Consider the following 18,763-nt stretch of genomic DNA (forward strand, 5'->3'; position numbering starts at 1 on the left):
TTGTGTCCTTCCGTGGCCAATAAAATAATAATTTTGGCACCTTGGATCAGTGACCATAAAACTTTTTAACATAACTTACTATCACTCATTATATAGATTGCCTCCTGACTCAACGAGATTTGTGATCACTTCTTGGCTTACTATAGAGTTCATACTTCTCCCCTTCCCCTTGTTTGATTTTGTTTTTTGTCATTGCTACCATCAAGATTATTTAAAGCAGAGTTCCGCCGAAAAATATATATATTTTTTAAAGTTAGCAACTACAAATACTGCAGCTGCTGACTTTTAATGTATAGACACTTAACTGTCCATTGCGCCGCGCCCGCTATGTCGGCACCCCAATACGAACTGTCCCTTGGCTCCTGGGTGTAGGCACCACCATCTTCGGTAAGGGAATCAGGAAGTGAAGCCTTGCAGCTTCATAGCCTCGTTCCCTACTGCGCATGCATGATCTTGCTTGTCCCTGCTGTCTTCTGGGACCTTTATGTCTCCCAGAAGACAGCAGTGGGATGGAGGAGGGGCCGGACATGGCGTAGATCACAGCAGAAACTGCGTCACTCTATGCCCAGAAGTGGGAGCAAATACCTGGCTTACACAGGTATCTGCTCCCCCCTGAAAGGTGCCAAATGTGACACTTGGGGGGGGGGGGGGGGAGGAATCTCATTTTTGGGTGGAACTCCGCTTTAAGTCCTTTTTTTTTTTTTGAGGTACAAAATAGTACGTCATCACAATCTGTAAACAACCAATAATCGTTGCATACAAAATGCCTACAAACAAGAGTGCAAAGTGCTAGCAATGAAATATACCAGAAAACACCACCAACACCTTCAAGGGCGGAAATACCCATAGAAAAATTACTTTCAACGATGATGATTTATTCTGAAACTTACTTTCTACGATATACCAATAAATACATATGGTAAAAAAAAAATATATATTTTTTTGTACTCATCGTTCATGTTTTTATTGTGGTCTGTTGATGGACACCCCTCACATTTTTGTAAATATTTTGTAAATATTTTATTATAACTTTTCACAGTGTACATTTGCTGTCCCCTCAAAATAACTCAACACACAGCCATTAATGTCTAAACCCCTGGCAACAAAAGTGAGTAAGCCCCTAAGTGAAAATGTCCAAATTGGGCCCAAACTGTCAATATTTTGTGTGGCCACCATTATTTTCCAGCACTGCCCTCTTAGGTATGGAGTTCATCAGAGCTTCACAGGTTGCCACTTGAGTCCTCTTTCACTCTTCCATGACATCACAGAGCTGGGGGATGTTTAAAGATGTTTCGCTCCTCTACCTTTCGTTTGAGGATGCCCCACAGCTGCTCAATAGGGTTCAGGTCTGGATACATGCTTGGTCAGTCCATCACCTTTACCCTCAGCTACTTTAGCAAGGCAGTGGTTGTCTTGGAGGTGTGTTTGGGGTCGTTATCATGTTGGAATACTGCCCTGCAGCCCAGTCTCCGAAGGGAGGGGATCATGCTCTGCTTCAGTATGCCACAGTACATGTTGGCATTCAAGGTTTCCTTGATGATCTGTAGCTCCCCAGTGTCGGCAGCTCTCAATCACCCCCAGACCATGACACTCCCAGCACCATGCTTGACTGTAGGCAAGAAACGCTTGTCTTCGTACTCATCATCTGGTTGCCAACACACACGCTTGACACCATCTGAACCAAATTAGTTTATCTTTGTTTCATTAGACCACAGGACATGGTTTCAGTAATCCATGTCCTTTATCTGCTTGTCTTCAGCAAACAGTTTTCAGGCTTTCTTGTGCATCATCTTTAGAAGAGGCTTCCTTCTGGGACGACAGCCATGCAGATCAATTTGATGCAGTGTGCAGCGTATGGTCTGAGCACTGAAAGTCTAACCCCCCCTTTAATTTCTGAAGCAATACTGGCAGCACTCGTACATCCATTTCCCAAAGATAACCTCTGGATATGACGCTGAGCCCATGTACTCAACTTCTTTGGTCGACCATGGCGAGGCCTGTTCTGCGTGGAACCTGTCCTGTTAAACCGATATATGGTCTTGGTCACCATGCTGCAGCTCAGTTTCAGGGTCTTGGCAATCTTCTTATAGCATAGGCCATCTTTATGTAGAGCAGCAATTTATTTTCTTCAGATCCTCAGAGAGTTCTTTGCCATGAGGTGCCATGTTGAACTTCCAGTGACCAGTATGAGAGCGATGACACCAAATTTAACACGCCACCTCCCCATTCACACCTGATATCTTGTAACACGAACTGGTCACGTGACACCAGGGAGGGAAAATGGCTAATTGGGTACTCACTCTTGTTGCCAGCCGTTTAAACATTAATGGCTGTGTTGAGTTATTTTGAGGGGAAAGCAAATTGTACACTGTTATACAAGCTGTACACTCACTACTTTACATTAGAGCTGCACGATTAATCGTTAAGAATTGTTATTGCGATCTTTTTCCCGTTGCGATTCTTGACACAGGGTTTCACTATCTTTGGCATGAAAATGATTTTCTCTCTGAACTTTGGTATGCAAAGAATTTCCTCTGCTCTCAGCCAAAAGTCAAAGTCTGGGCAATCTGCCAAGTCTGGGGAGCCTGCCAAGTTTTGAAAACATTCTTTAGGCTTTATTTCCATGGATGTTTTTACAGCCACTTTTCTGAGCTTTTTTTGCAGCTTAAAAACGGCTCTCCATGTTAGTCTATGGCCTCATGCCCACCATGACGTTTTTGAGCTGTAGATGGCTGAGCCGTTTTTAAGCTGCAAAAAAAAAAAACCACAGGACCAGTGCGTTCTGAAGCTCCAGCCTTAGAGCTGTAAAAATGCCAGACGTTCAAAAACGCTACCGCAGCGTTTTTGAGGTCCAGCTCAAAAAAAATAACATGGACAGGCGTTTTTAAGCTGTAAAAAAGGCTAAACAAAGTGGCTGTAAAAACGTCCATGGAAATGAAGCCTTATCATTGGAAAGTTAAGTCTAAACATTGTATCACATTGACTTCTGTATGTAAATTAGGAACGTTTAACCATTTAAACACCAAACCTTTTTCTGACAGTTCTTTTCAAGTTAAAATCATTATTTTTTTTTTGCTAGAAAATTACTTGGAACCCCCAAACATTATATATTTTTTTAGTAGAAACCCTAGAGAATAAAATGGCGGTTGTTGCAATATTTTATTTTGCACTGTATTTGCGCAGCAGTCTTTTTAAATGCAATTTTTTGGGATATAATTACTTTAATGAATTAAAAAAAAAACTAGCCAGTAAAGTTAGCCCCTTTTTTTTTTTTTTTTTATAAATGTAAAAGATTTTACGCCGTGAGAATCGTGAGAGAATCGTGATCTTCATTCTAAGCAAAAAAATTGTGATTCTCATTTTGGCCAGAATCGTGCAGCTCTACTTTACATTGTAGCAAAGTGTAATTTCTTCAGTGTTGTCACATAAAAATATATGATAAAATATCTACAAAAATGAGAGGTGTGTACTAACTTTTGTGAGATACTATATCGCTTCATCAGTGGACTTCCAATTGATTAACCGCAAAAAGAGGATGAAACCTCTATGTAATGCAATTTATCTTTGAATCCAACAAGCAACTGTACAGTTTCAAGCAACACTTTGCTCTTTCTCAAGCCATGTGTAAATTATTTACTGCTCTCTAGCATTTATATATTCATTCTGGACAAAGCCTCACAGGTTGTGTTCCATTCACCATTTTAAGCAAATAGTGTATCCAAGTCCTAATCAAAACTTCTACAAACAGAAACACAACTTAACCACTTGCCGACCGCCGCACGCCGATGTACGTCGGCAGATTGGCGTACAGGTATGCCATTTGAATCTGCCGCCCAGCGGGTGCACGTCCGCCCGCCGCGTGCCTCGAGTGCGGCCGCGGGTCCTGGGAACACGATGTAAACAAGGCATTCCCCTATTCTGCCTAGTGAGACTGTCACTGATGACCGTTCCCCGTGATTGGGAACGGTCATCAGTGATGTGTCATGCGTAGCTACGCCCCCAAACAGTTAGAATCACTTCTTAGGGAACACTTTACCCCTGCAGCGCCACCTAGTGGTTAACCCCTTCACTACCAGTGTCATTTTTACAGTAACCAGTGCATTTTTATAGCACAGATCGCTGTAAAAATGACAATGGTCCCAAAATGGTGTCAAAAGTGTCCGCCATAATGTCACGATAAAAATCACTTTTTGCCGCCATTGCTAGTAAAAAATAAAATTATTAATAAAAATGCTATAAAACAGTCCCCTATTTTGATGAAGCTATAACTTTTGCGCAAACCAATTAATAAACGCTTATTGCATTTTTTGTTTTTTTAACCAAAAATATATAGAAGAATACGTATCGGACTAAACTGTGGATATTGGGGGATATTTATTATAGCAAAAAGTAAAAAATATTTAATTTTTTTCAAAATTGTCGCTCCTTTTTTTTTTTGTTTTATAGCGCAAAAAAATTAAAATCGCAGAGGTGATCAAATACCACCAAAAGAAAGCTCTATTTGTGGGGAAAAAGGGACGTCAATTTTGTTTGGGAACCATGTCGCACGGCCGCGCAATTGTCAGTTAAATCGACGCATTGCCGAATCGCAAAAAGTGGCCCGGTCTTTAACCACTAAAATGGTCTGGGGCTTAATCGGTTAAGAGAAGTATGGGTTTGGGGGTTTTTCCTCCATTATACTTACCTAGGTGGATGCATGATGCTGCATCTATCCCCTGGCCCCTCTGCACTGAGAACCGAGCGATCGAACATCGCAGATGGCTCGGTTCTCACAGCTCCCCCGAGCAGAAAGCTGCTGACTGTCAATCCGCTCTACTTCTCCACACTCACTGGAGCGCTGAGCTGTGGAGGGGTCGGGAGCGACTGTCTCAGGCTCTCAGCGGCTTGCTGAGAGCCTGAGATGGGTATCAGTCCAGGCACCTGGTGGATCCAGACTTCCATTGTCGGGATGACGCAGTGCCTGGACTGATTTCTGTGACATCAGCAGAGAGCGGACTTGTGGAATTGCACTCCTGTGACCCATATGAGAAGCCCAGCCAATCAAGCTTTGGCTAGACTTCTTGTTTTAATGAACAAAACTACACAACAGAACAAGTTATAACCCCCTGCTGAGATGTGATTCTCTTTTAGATCTTGAGAGGAAAGAAAATATATCTGCAGTGGAAAACAAAGATTGTTTTGATAGGAATTATCATTGTATTGGTGAATGGAACTCGCCTGTGTCCTGAATGAATTTATAAATTCAGGGAGTAAATAATTCACACATGGCTTGAGAAAGAGCATAGTGTTGCTTGAAACTGTACAGTTGCTTGTTGGATTAATTGTACATGAAGATGGATTTTTGAAGTGAAGATTAATTTCATTATACATGAATCTCATCCTTGTTTTTTGGGCATCTTATCTGCGTGTGTATGGTTCTGGTTTTGTTTTTTTCTGTGAACTGTATTTTTGTGACCATTTGTTGTTGCTCCCTACTCTGGGAGCATCTAAATGGAACAGCCATATCCTTCAGACGCGACATGTTTTTAAAAGAAAAGTATGGACTCTGCAGTGGGAACTGAGCGATGAAACGCCACTTATCGCTCAGTTCTCCCCACTGCTCTGAGCAGAGAGCTGCCACTGTCCTACAGGCTTTTTATTATTCTCGGGTTTCCTACTGTGTATGTTTAAAATACAGTACTTTATTTACTAGCACTGTACAAATGTTGGCACTCCTTAAATCAATAACTGTAAATCTTCCTGTGGATGAAGTGGGTTGTGAATTTTGTCTCTGTGTTGTGAAAAAGCAGTCTGAGCCTGCCCATTAACTGTTCTACTTCCCTTAAACCTTCTTTTTTTTTTTTTTTTTCTTCTCCATAACAGATCTTACAAAACTGGATCTGGGGTGAACAACAGAAGAACAGAGTTGTTTTTGAAAGAACACGAGCACCTCAGAAGGTAAGATGGAAGCATTGGCCGTTCGATGTCTAGTCAGCAGTAAATGTGAGAGAGGGGAATAGGTTAATATGTACAGTATGGATTTTAGCCTTCTAGGGCTTAATTGTTCCTCACAAAGAGCTAATGGTCAATAGGCTGAACCAGCAGCTATACACAGAGAGATCATGCTTTATAGCTAAGTACGAGTTCAGCAAGTTTAAGAATAGAACTCCATTACAAGAAAAGGGACTTCCTCGAAAGTAACAGGTCATCACAAATGTGGAACCTCTTTGTTTTGAAACACTTATCCAATGTAAAGCCATATCTGTGGTGCAGATACTGTTTTAGTGGAAGAGCAGTAAATCATCACTAGACTGCTGCTTGCATAGCTCTCATTAAAACTGGCCTGTAAAGCTCTGTATATTGCTTTTATCCTCTTATGGATGATTGTATTCACAGGCTCACTTTCCCATTTATTTTACTGGACAGCTCTCAGAACCCCACACAGACGCCTCTGTTTCATATATATATATATATATATATATATATATATATATATATATATATATATATATATATATATATATATACATACATACATACATACATACATACATACATACATACATTTTCTGAAGCTATTTTAAACATGAGCCGCGTTCATTTCTAATTGTAGACATCCCTCCAATCTCAAATAAAATCTCAATTTATAATAATTGTAGACATACCTTCAATGAGATGAAAAAAGTGAAACCTTACCAGTGCAGGATTAAGTGACACAGTTAATGTTTGTTATTGGTAGGTGCTAGTAATTACACAACACGTTGTCAGGCTCAGTTTAGACATGTTGTAGTGTTAAGACTCCCTAGAATCCTTGTTTCAAGATATGTCATGGATGGGCAGAAACATGATGCTTCCCTGTAGCACTAGGGCCCTATTAGTGGCAAACATTTTGTCATTGAAATTAGGAAAGGAATCAGCCTTTTGTCACAGAGATCTTATAGCAAGTTGTAAAATCATAGTGCTTAAAACCTAGTGCATCTGATAATGACTGCGCTCATCATCCTCTAGAGTAGCCCTAAACAGTGTGATCTGTGGCTAAATTTTGCATTAGGCTGTCAAATTGGTTATAATTAGGGAGCTCAGGGCCATCTTAACTGTAAGCAAACTGAAGTCACTTAACCACTTTATTCTCTGGTGAATTCAATTTAAATACATGAGTTTACCATGTTTATATATTCTTTAATATACTTGCTAATCCCATTTTAGCTTGTTAGCTGTGCAAACTTGCTTGGCATTAGCTTGTCACTGGTTTTGATTAACTCTCCTTGTAGCTTCGTACTAGACAAATGCGACCGTCAAGGTTTTGTTTCTTTAGTATAGCATGCAGCTGTAGCTTTGCATTGTTGCCTCCAGGGGGCAGTGTATGTGTTTGTCAGTTTTTCTTCCAACTACACAACATAAATTCAGCAGTTCTACCATTTAACCAGGACTGCGCTCAAAGTGTTTTAAGGTAATTAAAGTTCATATCATTAATTTGTAATAGAATGTGTCCCTGCTGAATCTGTGCCCAGGACAGATTCAGTATAATATTTTCAAGTCAATTTCATGGAATCAGAAACTTCTGTTACTGTGTTTTGTCATAACATATGATTCACCGTAATGGGGTCCTGTTAATTTAGTTTTCCTATAGGTGGAAATGCAACATACCACTCTAGCAGAATCTTCTTAACCGTGGCAGAGACAAAAGAAAATAATTTTTCATGTTTAACTAAAAAATAGAACATATACTAGGGAGGGATACTAAAGAAAGACTTAAAAGTGGATATGCCCATATATACACGCACACACTGTGGCCCAGATTCTCAAAGAAGTTACGCCGGCGTATCTCGAGATGCCCGGCGTAAGTGTATATATACGCCGGCGTATCTATGCGCCGTACCCACAGAACCAGATACGCCTGAAAATAGGCTTCTTCCGACCGACGTAACTTTTCTACGCCGGCGTAGCGTGGGCGCATATTTACGCTGGGCGCATCTTGCGCTCCCATTGATTTCCTATTCAAATATGTAAATGAGGGAGATACGCCGATTCCCGAACGTACGTGCGTCCGACGCAGGCTACGCGCGGTGCGCGTAAGACATACGTCCGGCCTAAAGTTACCCCTCATAAAGCAGGGGTAACTTTGCACCAGACATGCGCAAGTCAGCTGGAGAGCAACTACAGCAGCACCGTTACGGACGAGCTGAGCAACCACACTTGCAGGACAACACATCCGTATGCCAACATGCCAGGGGCAGGCATGGTCATAGCACTACTAGTGTGCAGAGGCGCGTAGAAGGAGGAGGGCACGGGAGAGGACATACCGAACGCGCATGAACGTCTTTGGCATGGGGGATTCGGAGGTGTATCGCATCTTCATATTCAACACTGATGCCATCCTGGAATTGGCCACAACCCTGCATGATGAAATCACCAGCCAGACACACCGCTCACATGCAGTGCAGCCACTGGTCAAGGTACTGGCAACACTGCATTTCCTTGCATGAGCAGATGTGTGCACCAGGTTGTCCCCGCAATCCTCCGACGCATGTCCAACCACATCATCAGACCCACCCAGGAGCACCTGCGCATAAGGCAATGCAGGATTTTTTCAGTATTGCAGGATTCCCACGCACCGTGGGGGCCATTGATTGCACACATGTGGCACTACGGCCCTCCGTGCCACAGAGCACATATACCGCAATCGGAAGCACTGGCATTCCATCAACGTACAGGTGATAGTCGATGGCCAAGGCCTCATATGGCACGTCCGTGCCAAACACCCAGGGGCCAGCCACGACAGCTACATATACCGTCAAAGCACCATCCCAACGGAATTTGAACAAAACGTGTATGGGGAAAGCTGGCTGGTTGGTGAGTGACATGGGAGTCAGGCATGACTGTCAGACCCCATGATGCAGACATCACGAGGGGCACATGCACGACTAACATCCTCCTGTCTTTTCCCTTCCAGGTGACTCTGCATATGCACTTGGGCCCCATCTCATGACTCCATTCCGGAATCCCCAAACCAGAGGAGAGATAAACTACAATGAAGCACGTACCTGTGCAGTGGTGGAACGCACATTTGGCATCCTGAAGTCCCGTTTCCGATGCCTGAATAAGTCCGGGGGGACCCTGTTGTATTCCCCAAACTTCGTGTGCCAGATCATCGGAGCATGTTGCATGCTGCACAACTTTGCCAAGAGAACGGGCCTGGAGATTGACCTACGTAATGACCTGACCCCCGAACCAGACATTCCCCCCCTGCCTGAGGCTTCCCCGTCTGCTGAGGGAACAGCAGTCAGGAGATGCCTCGTGGAACGTATCTTTGCACGTTAAACACACACATTCATCATGGCACAAGGACAATGCATGCTTGCACACCACTGTGGTCCCTAGCTCACACACACCACATTCACATTACATTGGATTAGCTCAAGTCCACCATGCAGGACTTGGGAGCAGCAGCGCCACGCCAAGGTCCCAATTATGTCGTTGTCCATTCATACCACATTCACATGGTCGTGGGGATAACTTCTCCCCAACGACCAAGGGTGACACCCCTTTGCTGGCAGGAGTGTCACCCCCACATTCACACACCAGTCACACTGTAGCCTGCACGCCTCACCGTGTGCAGTAATTTAGCAAAAAAAAAAAAACTCATGACCTGAGGAAACATAAAAAAAAACGGTCTTCACCAGAGCAACGATAAGGCAAAACAAAAAAATCAGTTGCCCTGTCGTGGGCCAAGCCTGCTGCCACGGCTCCGTAATTGCCTGGTAGAAGCCTCAGGTAGGGGGGTGGGTCATCAGGTGGAGGAGCATCCCCTGGTCTCTCCCTGGCTGGCGGCCTGCCCTCTAAAGCCACGGCAATGCGGGTGAGGATAGAATTGGTCTCTGCCTGCACCAGCCGAGACTGCCTCCCCTCCGACTCAATGGCAGATGTGTTGCCCTGTACGGCCTCTGTCAGGGACCTCATCTCTGCCACGAGGGTAGCTGTTGTGGCCTGCAGCTCCCCCAGGCAGGTGATCACCGCTGCACTTTTGCCAGTGAGATCCAGAAGAGCGTTATTTATGTTGCCCGTGGAGGCCAGGCTGTCTGCCACATGACGCATCTCCGCGGTCATCTCACCCATATGGCGGGTCTGGGAGTCCTGTGCCCTTGTTAAAGTTTCAGGAAGAAAGTCAGGAACCCCCCTGGTCTTCCTGGTAGCCTTCCTGGGGCCAGGAGAGGCTTGATGCCTTGAATATGGGGAGGCCCTTGAGTGAGTGGGTGTGATGGGGATGGATCCTGAGGGGCTGGACGAGATGAGGCTTGAGGTGCGCGACGGCTCAGCCGATAGGGAGGATTCCTCCAAATAGAGGCACACCTCCTCACCCATAGGGACAACATCATCCTCAACCACCTCTTCATTTGAGGTCTGGGCACCACTCCCCTCCACCAATGTCTCTTGGCTTCCCAGGGGGTCAGGGTCAAGATGTTCAGGGGATGATGGTGTGGGACGGCCAGAGGCAGATGATGGCCCAGCTCCCTCCTGGACATCTGTGGATGACACAAAACATTCACATGTTGGTGGACCCACACACTTGTCACATGTTCCCTACCACCCCCTCACATGCTACACACCAGATAGGAGAAAAAACACACTTGCCTGTCCTCAAGGCCTGTTCAACTGAGTCATAGCCCTCCACTCCCCTCCACTTGCTACCTCTGAAGGCACCGGGCAACCACCTGCTCCTCAGGAGTCAGCCTAAGAGCAGAGGCTGGTCCACCTCCAGTGGCGCTGGCATGCCTCCTCATCTTGCCCAGCTTCTCTTTGACCTTCCTACGCAGGTCATTCATCTTTTTCACAATGTCCTTGGGCCTCCTTACCTCATTCCCAAGGGCATTCACCTGGGTGGTGATCCTCATCAGGATCTCATCCCTCTTAGCCTTACTCGTGCCTTTACTTTCTGCACCATGGAGGCGAGCATCATACCTCTCCATGGCCGATATAATAATCGCCCTCTCCTCTGGGGGGAAAAAATTTTCTTCCTCTTATCACTGCGAGGGGCAGACATGGCACAAAGTAAGACAGCAAAAGTACTTACACCTTAAGAAACCAAACGTGTGTACTTTTGCACTCGACGGGCGCATGTCTGGGCGTATTTATGCCTTGGGCGTAAGCAGTGGGCCGGCGTATCTCAGGGTTTATGCCGGGCGTAGTTGTGAGCATGCGCAGAGGGGCGCGGGACATACGTCACGGCGCATGCGCAGTTCGTTCGGCCCTTCATTTGCATGGGGTCATGCTTCATTTGAATGGATCACGCCCACTTCCTTCCTACTTTGAATTACGCCGGCTTACGCCAACGAATTTACATTACGCCGGCGCCAAATTGGGCACATTTGCTATGAGAATACGGAGCTTACCCCCTCTAACTTACGTCGGCGTAACGCATACTAGTTGCGCTACGCCGGCATAAAGATGCGTCGATCTACGTGAATCTGGGCCTGTGATTTTAGTAAGAAACATACCTTTTAATATCAGTATTCTATTCCATCCCAGAGCAGGAGGTCGCGGGCCACATCAGAGGGCTCCGCCGGCCACAGGTTGGGCACCCCTGCTTTAAAGTGGATGTAAACCCCAAAAAATAACTTTTTATGTCACAATGTAGAGTATAAGATTTTCTATCATCTGTGCCCAGTTTTGCCACACAGTTAATCCAGCTCTGAGCAATCCTCTTTTATTGTTCAGTGAAAATTACAGACTTCCAGATAAAACCCTGTCTAAATAAAAAGTCCTTTCCTCTCTCCTTGCTTTGAGTGACAGGTTATTTACATATCTAGCTTGGACATGTTTATCATATGTTATGTTATGTTATGTTTATCATAATATGAGGTGATTCACAGGTCATTGTATATTACCAGGATGTGTTATGTGGGGGAGGGGTGGATTTCCCACTTTTTATACTGTGGATCACCTCATATTCTGTTATTTTGCAGGCCAGAGTTTTTTTTTTAGCTTTACAGCACAACGTTTTTCAGAAGTCCAGTATGTTTCCCTGCTACAATGTAATCCCTAATAAATCAGTTTGCTGGGAGGTAAATTTGAAGGCTGCCTTACCTGGCTGTATAGCTTCTAAACTTTATCTGTTACTGATCTGTAACATGCATGTGAATCTGAAGTTCTGAATTTACATATTGCAGGTTAGTTACTCAAATTAGTTGATTTCTATAACCGGATAGTGCAAAATCTGGTGCAGCTGTGTATACTAGCCAATCGGTTTCTTAGATTAGCTTGTTTAATTAAGCTTTGACAAAAACAAAAAACTGGAAGCTGATTGGTTTCTATGCAAAGCTGCACCAAAGGGTTAAAAGAAGTGTGTTTTTTTGGTTTTGTTATTCATACTTGGGTGGATGCACCATCAGACCAGACCGATGCTACATATGTCCCCCGCCACCTCTTTACTGAGAACAGAGCCACCGAACACCGCGGATTGATCAGTTCTCTCACCTTCCCGAACAGAGAGCTGCTGACTGTCAGTCAGCATCGCTCCTGCTCTGTTTTTCCATGCTCATTGGAGCGCTGAGCTGTGGAGGGGCAGGGAGCGGCTGTCTCAGCGGCTCGCTGAGACTGCCATCAGTCAAGTCAGCTGGCGGATCCAGTCTTGGGAAGTGGGGATGACGTGCTGCCTCGACTGATCCTGGTGACGTCAACGGAGAGCAGACATCAGACTGATTTCCGCTGAAAACGGGTCATAGAAGTGCAGGGCGAACTCTTAGGAGAAGCCCTGCCTAAAAATCTCAGGCTGGACATCTCCTTTAAAGCGTCAGTCAGTTGAATTCCAGGAAGATCACATCAATTGCAGCCTCTTTATTTCTGTCAGTGCAGATTTTCTTTACATTTAAAGGAGAAGCTCAGCTTGCATTGACTTGCACAAGGCACCCTGCCTAAAGACTTTGTAAAAGTTTGGCTGCATGAGAATCATGTAATGTTGATATGAGTTGGCTAAAAATGCACATGGATACATTGGTGCTTAAATGTTGGAAAATTGGCCATTTTTTTAGTGTCTAGTGTACTATTATCAGTTCACATAGAGATTTAGTGATTGTCTCCATTTAACCCTCTATATCCTATTCCCATGTATCCGTGGACACACCAAATGGCCATTGGGCCTTCTACTTCATATTTTTTATTGCCTTTGGTATTTGTCAGAACAGCACCCAATATTAGAATATATGCTCCAGCAGTTCCAAAGCCTCCTGGGTCTTGATAGGGCAATTTTGGTATTTTTGCTTACTTAACCACTTAAGACCCGGACCTTTAGGCAGCTAAAGGACCTGGCCAGTTTTTGCGATTCGGCACTGCGTCGCTTTAACTGACAATTGCGCGGTCGTGCGACGTGGCTCCCAAACAAAATTGGCGTCCTTTTTTTCCCACAAATAGAGCTTTCTTTTGGTGGTATTTGATCACCTCTGCGGTTTTTATTTGTTGCGCTATAAACAAAAATAGAGCGACAATTTTGAAAAAAATGCAATATTTTTTACTTTTTGCTATAATAAATATCCCCTAAAAATATATAACATTTTTTTTCCCTCAGTTTAGGCCGATACGTATTCTTCTACCTATTTTTGTTATAAAAAAATTAGCAATAAGCGTTTATCGATTGGTTTGCGCAAAATGTATAGCATTTACAAAATAGGGGATAGTTTTATTGCATTTTTATTAATTATTATTATTTTTTTACTACTAATGGCGGCGATCAACAATTTTTTTTCCGTGACTGCGACATTATGGTGGACACTTCAGACAATTTTGACACATTTTTGGGACCATTGTCATTTTAACAGCAAAAAATGCATTAAAAATGCATTGTTTACTGTGAAAATGACAATTGCAGTTTGGGAGTTAACCACAAGGGGGCGCTGAAGGGGTTAAGTGTGACCTCATTTGTGTTTCTAACTGTACGGGGGTGTGGCTGTAGGTGTGACGTCATTGATTGTGTTTCCCTATAAAAGGGATCACACGATCAATGATGGCGCCACAGTGAAGAACTGCTTTTTACACACAGCTCTCCCCGTTCTTCAGCTCTGGGGACTGATCCTGGGACTCCAGCGGCGATCGGGTCCGCAGGTCCCGCGGTCACGGAGCTTCGGACCAGAACGCGGGCACGCGCCCGCGACCCACGGCTGGGCACTTAAAGAGGACGTACCTGTACGTGCTTGTGCCCAGCCATGCCATTCTACCGACGTATATGTGCAGGAGGCGGCCCTTAAGCGGTTAAGTGCCGCAGACAGTAAGGTCATTATCCAATATTACCACACTCCTCACAGAATATAGCCTGCATTATAATTGAAGCATCCACCAAAATCTCAGTGTTCAGACTACGTGTTAAAGCACCATTGTGATGATTCAATCTTTTATGCGCATTGACAAGTAATCTACCCAGACTACATTATGTTTCTCCAGTTTCTAAATTTGCCTACTGTTATTTCTCAGCTTTTGAAAGACCTATCAGATAATTTGCAGAGCTCATCTACATCTCACATACCAGTTGTCATTTTATGGTGGCTAAATTTATTTCCTGCTTCCCTTCAATTTATAATGTTTATGTACTGTCAAGTCTTGGTACATGATTTATACAATTTCTTGATGCTGTGCTACAGAAAAATGAAATACAGTTGCTATGAACACTTTACAGGACTGCTGTTTTAAAAATAAGCTTTAGTTTAAAATACCACATTTCTGTACTGAATAAGGATCAGTTTATACTAAAGTTTTACATCTTTTTAAAATGTAGCTAATATGCTTATTGATACCATTCACATCTGCCAATGAAGTTTAAAATCAGATTTTACGGCCACCATCGTTCAAATACACAAGTCAGAAATCCTTTTTTTTTGGCTATCAGACTAAACTATATAACTTTCTTTCATGTGCCTTCTGACAAACTGTAGAGAAACATCACTTCTGAGATTTTAAGTGTGGTATTATTTTAACACGTTCTCATATTGCTGTGACTCAAAAAAGACAACAGTTATTTATGCATTGTTACTTCATTATTGGCCTTTGATTCCTGTAAGTCCTGTAAAAATGTGGTCATAGATCTCTTGATGGCCCCTCTCACTTCGGTGGACAGCCTGCTCTTTGCCATACTCTAAACAAAAACGGGGCTTAATGAGCTACACCTCTGTACAAATGTGTGAAAAAGGGGGCGGGGATTCCTGTTTAAACCCACAGCTGGGACACCCATCTACGTTCAGTTAAGGACTATGGACTCCTCTAGACTATAAGCAGCATATAATGCTCCTCAAGAAGACTCATCAATGATTAGTAAGTGGGTTTAAGAAAAAGTACAAATTGCTTTATTACATGAACATACATAAAACCACAATTACCTTCACCATTTTATAGTAAAATTTTATAATGTTGTCAGTAACAGACTTACAACCACCCTGCTCAAGGCTTCATTCTCTTTCTCTCTCTCTCACACACACACACACACACACACACACACACACACACACACACACACACACACACACACACACACACACATCAGGTATCCAATAAGGGGAATATCGCTGATAGATGAAAAATGAACAGCCAGTCCCAGGTTTAGTTTGGCACTAGAACAGCAAACCTGTCAGTATAGTGTTAACACAGTCCTGGAATCGGAGATTAAATTATTCAGCAACTTGGGGGAAGTGTGTGTGAAAATAAGGGACGCAGCTCTGTATTGAAACAGGTAGAAGTTACTGGGTTACATCCTCGGCCAGATTTCAATGAAGATCACATTGAAGGCAAATAACTCGGTGCAAAATAGATGGAAAGTCGAGCTGGTACATATCAAAGCAGACAGGCAGTGGATTTCCACGGATGGAAGTAATGTGTCACAGGGAGATGGGATGGTTTAGGGTTTAAGCAGGTGCAGGTAGTCCAATAAAATCTTACCAGTCCATGAAAGCCCCAGAGGACTCACTAGTAAACACCAGGATCTGTCTCCACAGCACATCAGTCACCGCGTCCACACTCCCGTCATGCCACGTGAAGTCCCTGCTTGGTAGTTGGAGCATATAAGGCAAGTCAAGTGGCCATAGTCTGGATAAAAGCATCACATCCTCTGTGATAATGCCACGCTGACATGTTTCACTAGTCAAGCTAGTTTCTTCAGAGCGAGGCTGCTTTGATATTTACTAGCTTGACTTTCCATCTATATTCTATACTGACAGGTTCACTGTCCTAGTGCCAAACTGAACCTGGGACTGGCTGTTAATTTTTCATCTGTCAGCGATATTTCCTTTATTGGATACCTGATGTGTATGTGTGAGAATGAAGGCTTCAGCAGGGTGGTTGTAAATCTGTTACTGACAACGTTGTCAATTTTTACTATGAAATGGTGAAGGTAATTGTAGTTTTAAGTATGTTCATGTAATAAAGCCATTTATTATGCCATACTCTACCCTGCAAGTCAAAGAAAATATCCATCCATGTGCCAGTTAGATCTCATAGCTTGCACATGGTTTTCCTTTGCTGTTAGTGAAGGGGTCAAAGGTGCGTACAGTGAGTAATGCTGCAAAAAACTAAACTTGTTACTGCGCCCTGTTCTTAAAACAGACAATCAAATTGGTTGTAATTGGCACACAGTTTATTATTCTTAAACTACCAATGTTATAATTTATTTGTAACCTGCCATAAATATTGAGAGGTGTTAAACACTTGTGCATTGAACGCTACTTTAGCTACTATGTCATTAAATTTCCATAAATGGCTGCTCAATTTTTATTTAATACTGTGCTGTTGTAAATTGATGAATTGTTTGAATCCTGTGGAAAAGCTGCTTTTCCAAACATCCATCAAGTTATGACTTCTAAATTGTGTTCAATTTAAATGTTATAGTAGGTTTTGCTGACACCGCCTTGATGATAAATGAAATATATTTTCCAAATAGATCTTTTACCTGTAGTGGTCACATTCAAAGACAAAAAATGTACACAAGGAACAGTGAACTTGGAGATATAGGTCAAGAAAAGAAAGCAGGAATTTTTAAAAGGGTCTTGTAACTTCAAATTCTCAAAGCTTAACAGTGTCCAATCCCTCGAAGGTACAAGCCTAAAACCCAAGGTGTATGACTACGTTTCCTGTACTGTACTCCAAAATAATGAAATATTCAGTTAAGTAAATTCCCTTTTTCTCTTATCCTCCATGGACAAAGAGGACTAGGCAGAAACATGTTAGATAATTAAATACATGTTACATTAAGAGTTGAACAGCCCCTCCAGACATAACCCTCCTCACTGCAGCATGCAACCTCAGTTTCGTTCTGCCTAGCAAGGAGAAGGACGTATGGCTCCCCTTGGGCCCAGCGCCCTGAGGAGATATTTTATTTTACACGCAATCTGTCTTCTCTCCGGGCGCCTGCTGGTCCAGGGCCCGTTGGTAGCCTCCTGCGAGGCGGTACTGTATGCCCAGTTCCACACTCGGGTTTTCCACAGGAAATACTGTCCAGGTGGTAAAAATCAGATTCTGGTGTGCCACCTAGTCAGTCTCTCTGAGTTGGTGATGGTGTTGTGGAAATTTGAAGATGTATTTAATATGTATTGTCATAATGGCACCCAGTCTTAGTACTTCCGCAACCCGCTCTAAAGAGCTGACTGGGGCAGTCTGAGACTGGTTGAATCTCGTCTGGTAGTAGAAAATGTCTTGAGGTTGGAGTGTGATGTTTGCGGCGTGGGCATATGTCCGCCGGCGAGGGGCCCTCTGTGCATTTAGCACGGACGATCGTTGAGGAGGGGATACGCTCACTCCGCAAGGACATTAGCTGTTATAGACGGATGTGCGCTCTTATCTCGGCTATGTCTAATCAGCATGGTTTGGGATTCGTAGAGTACACCTGTAGATAGCCTCCATTCCACCTACAATAATGGTATAATCTGGATATGCGTTATTCTATGGAATGGCGCAGATTAGGGATTCTACCAGCGATAATCTGAGAGCTTGTGATCGTTTCTGGGGTCAGGGGAGGCGTACATGCATTCCCTGCCCAGACACGCCCATAAGACTTTAGCCAGCATTGTATGTATTCCATTCATGTATTCTATTAATTGTATTGTATTCATTGTATAGGACATCCTGTTGGAGGGATGCCTATATATGGTGCTTGCTATGTGGAGAGGACATCCTGTGATGACCACTCCCATGGGGGAGGTGATTAACTGGTGGAGTGATCACTTCCTGTTTGTGAGAATAAAGGAGCCGTGAAGCAGGCTTTTCGGCAATGATGGCGGCGATGGCCTACTGAGAACAAGCTGGTGTCAATGGTCTGTTACTGAATGAATGGAAGGGAATGAATGGTGAGTGAACCTATTAGCTTAAAGATGGATTATTTCACTAAGACGAAGTGTGTTACATTTAGAGACACGATATCTGTCTGTGTGCTCTGCACACAGCCTGATTTCGCTAACAACGGAGATCCTGGACTCTTCGGTCGGGGAAGTTGTTTCTTTCTTCCAGTGGTCAGTGTTTACGACGGATGCTAGCCTCACGGGTTGTGAACCTGGGGGGTCCAGTCGGCCCTGAGTCGCTGGACTTGCGTGGACCTACGGCCACACCTCCCTGAATGTGCCCGCTCTTGTCTGGTCTCGGTAGCTACCCAGGGTCGGGCCTGGCTAGTGCCTGGGTGGGAATACCAGGTGCTGTCTACCGTTCATTGTCCTACTATTTTAGGCGATCAGGCTATGCTTCTCCTCGTGGTCGAGAAGGTTGCAAGGTCGTCCGATCTGGTTTCAGCCGGACAACGCCACGGCCGTAGCTTCGGTCTACC

General features: G+C 43.8%; 1 protein-coding gene across 2 annotated transcripts in view; it reads left to right on the top strand.

The window, feature by feature from the left end:
* Positions 1-18,763, top strand: part of GOSR1 (golgi SNAP receptor complex member 1) — a 163,353-nt gene that overhangs the window by 55,686 nt on the left and 88,904 nt on the right. For both annotated transcript variants that reach the window (XM_040338578.1, XM_040338579.1), the window contains exon 6: positions 5,863-5,937. In XM_040338578.1, the coding sequence (XP_040194512.1) occupies positions 5,863-5,937 (75 nt within the window). The remainder of the gene's footprint in view (positions 1-5,862; positions 5,938-18,763) is intronic.

Source organism: Rana temporaria, chromosome 2 (genome assembly GCF_905171775.1).
Source record: "Rana temporaria chromosome 2, aRanTem1.1, whole genome shotgun sequence".
NCBI classification, from domain to species: domain Eukaryota; kingdom Metazoa; phylum Chordata; class Amphibia; order Anura; family Ranidae; genus Rana; species Rana temporaria.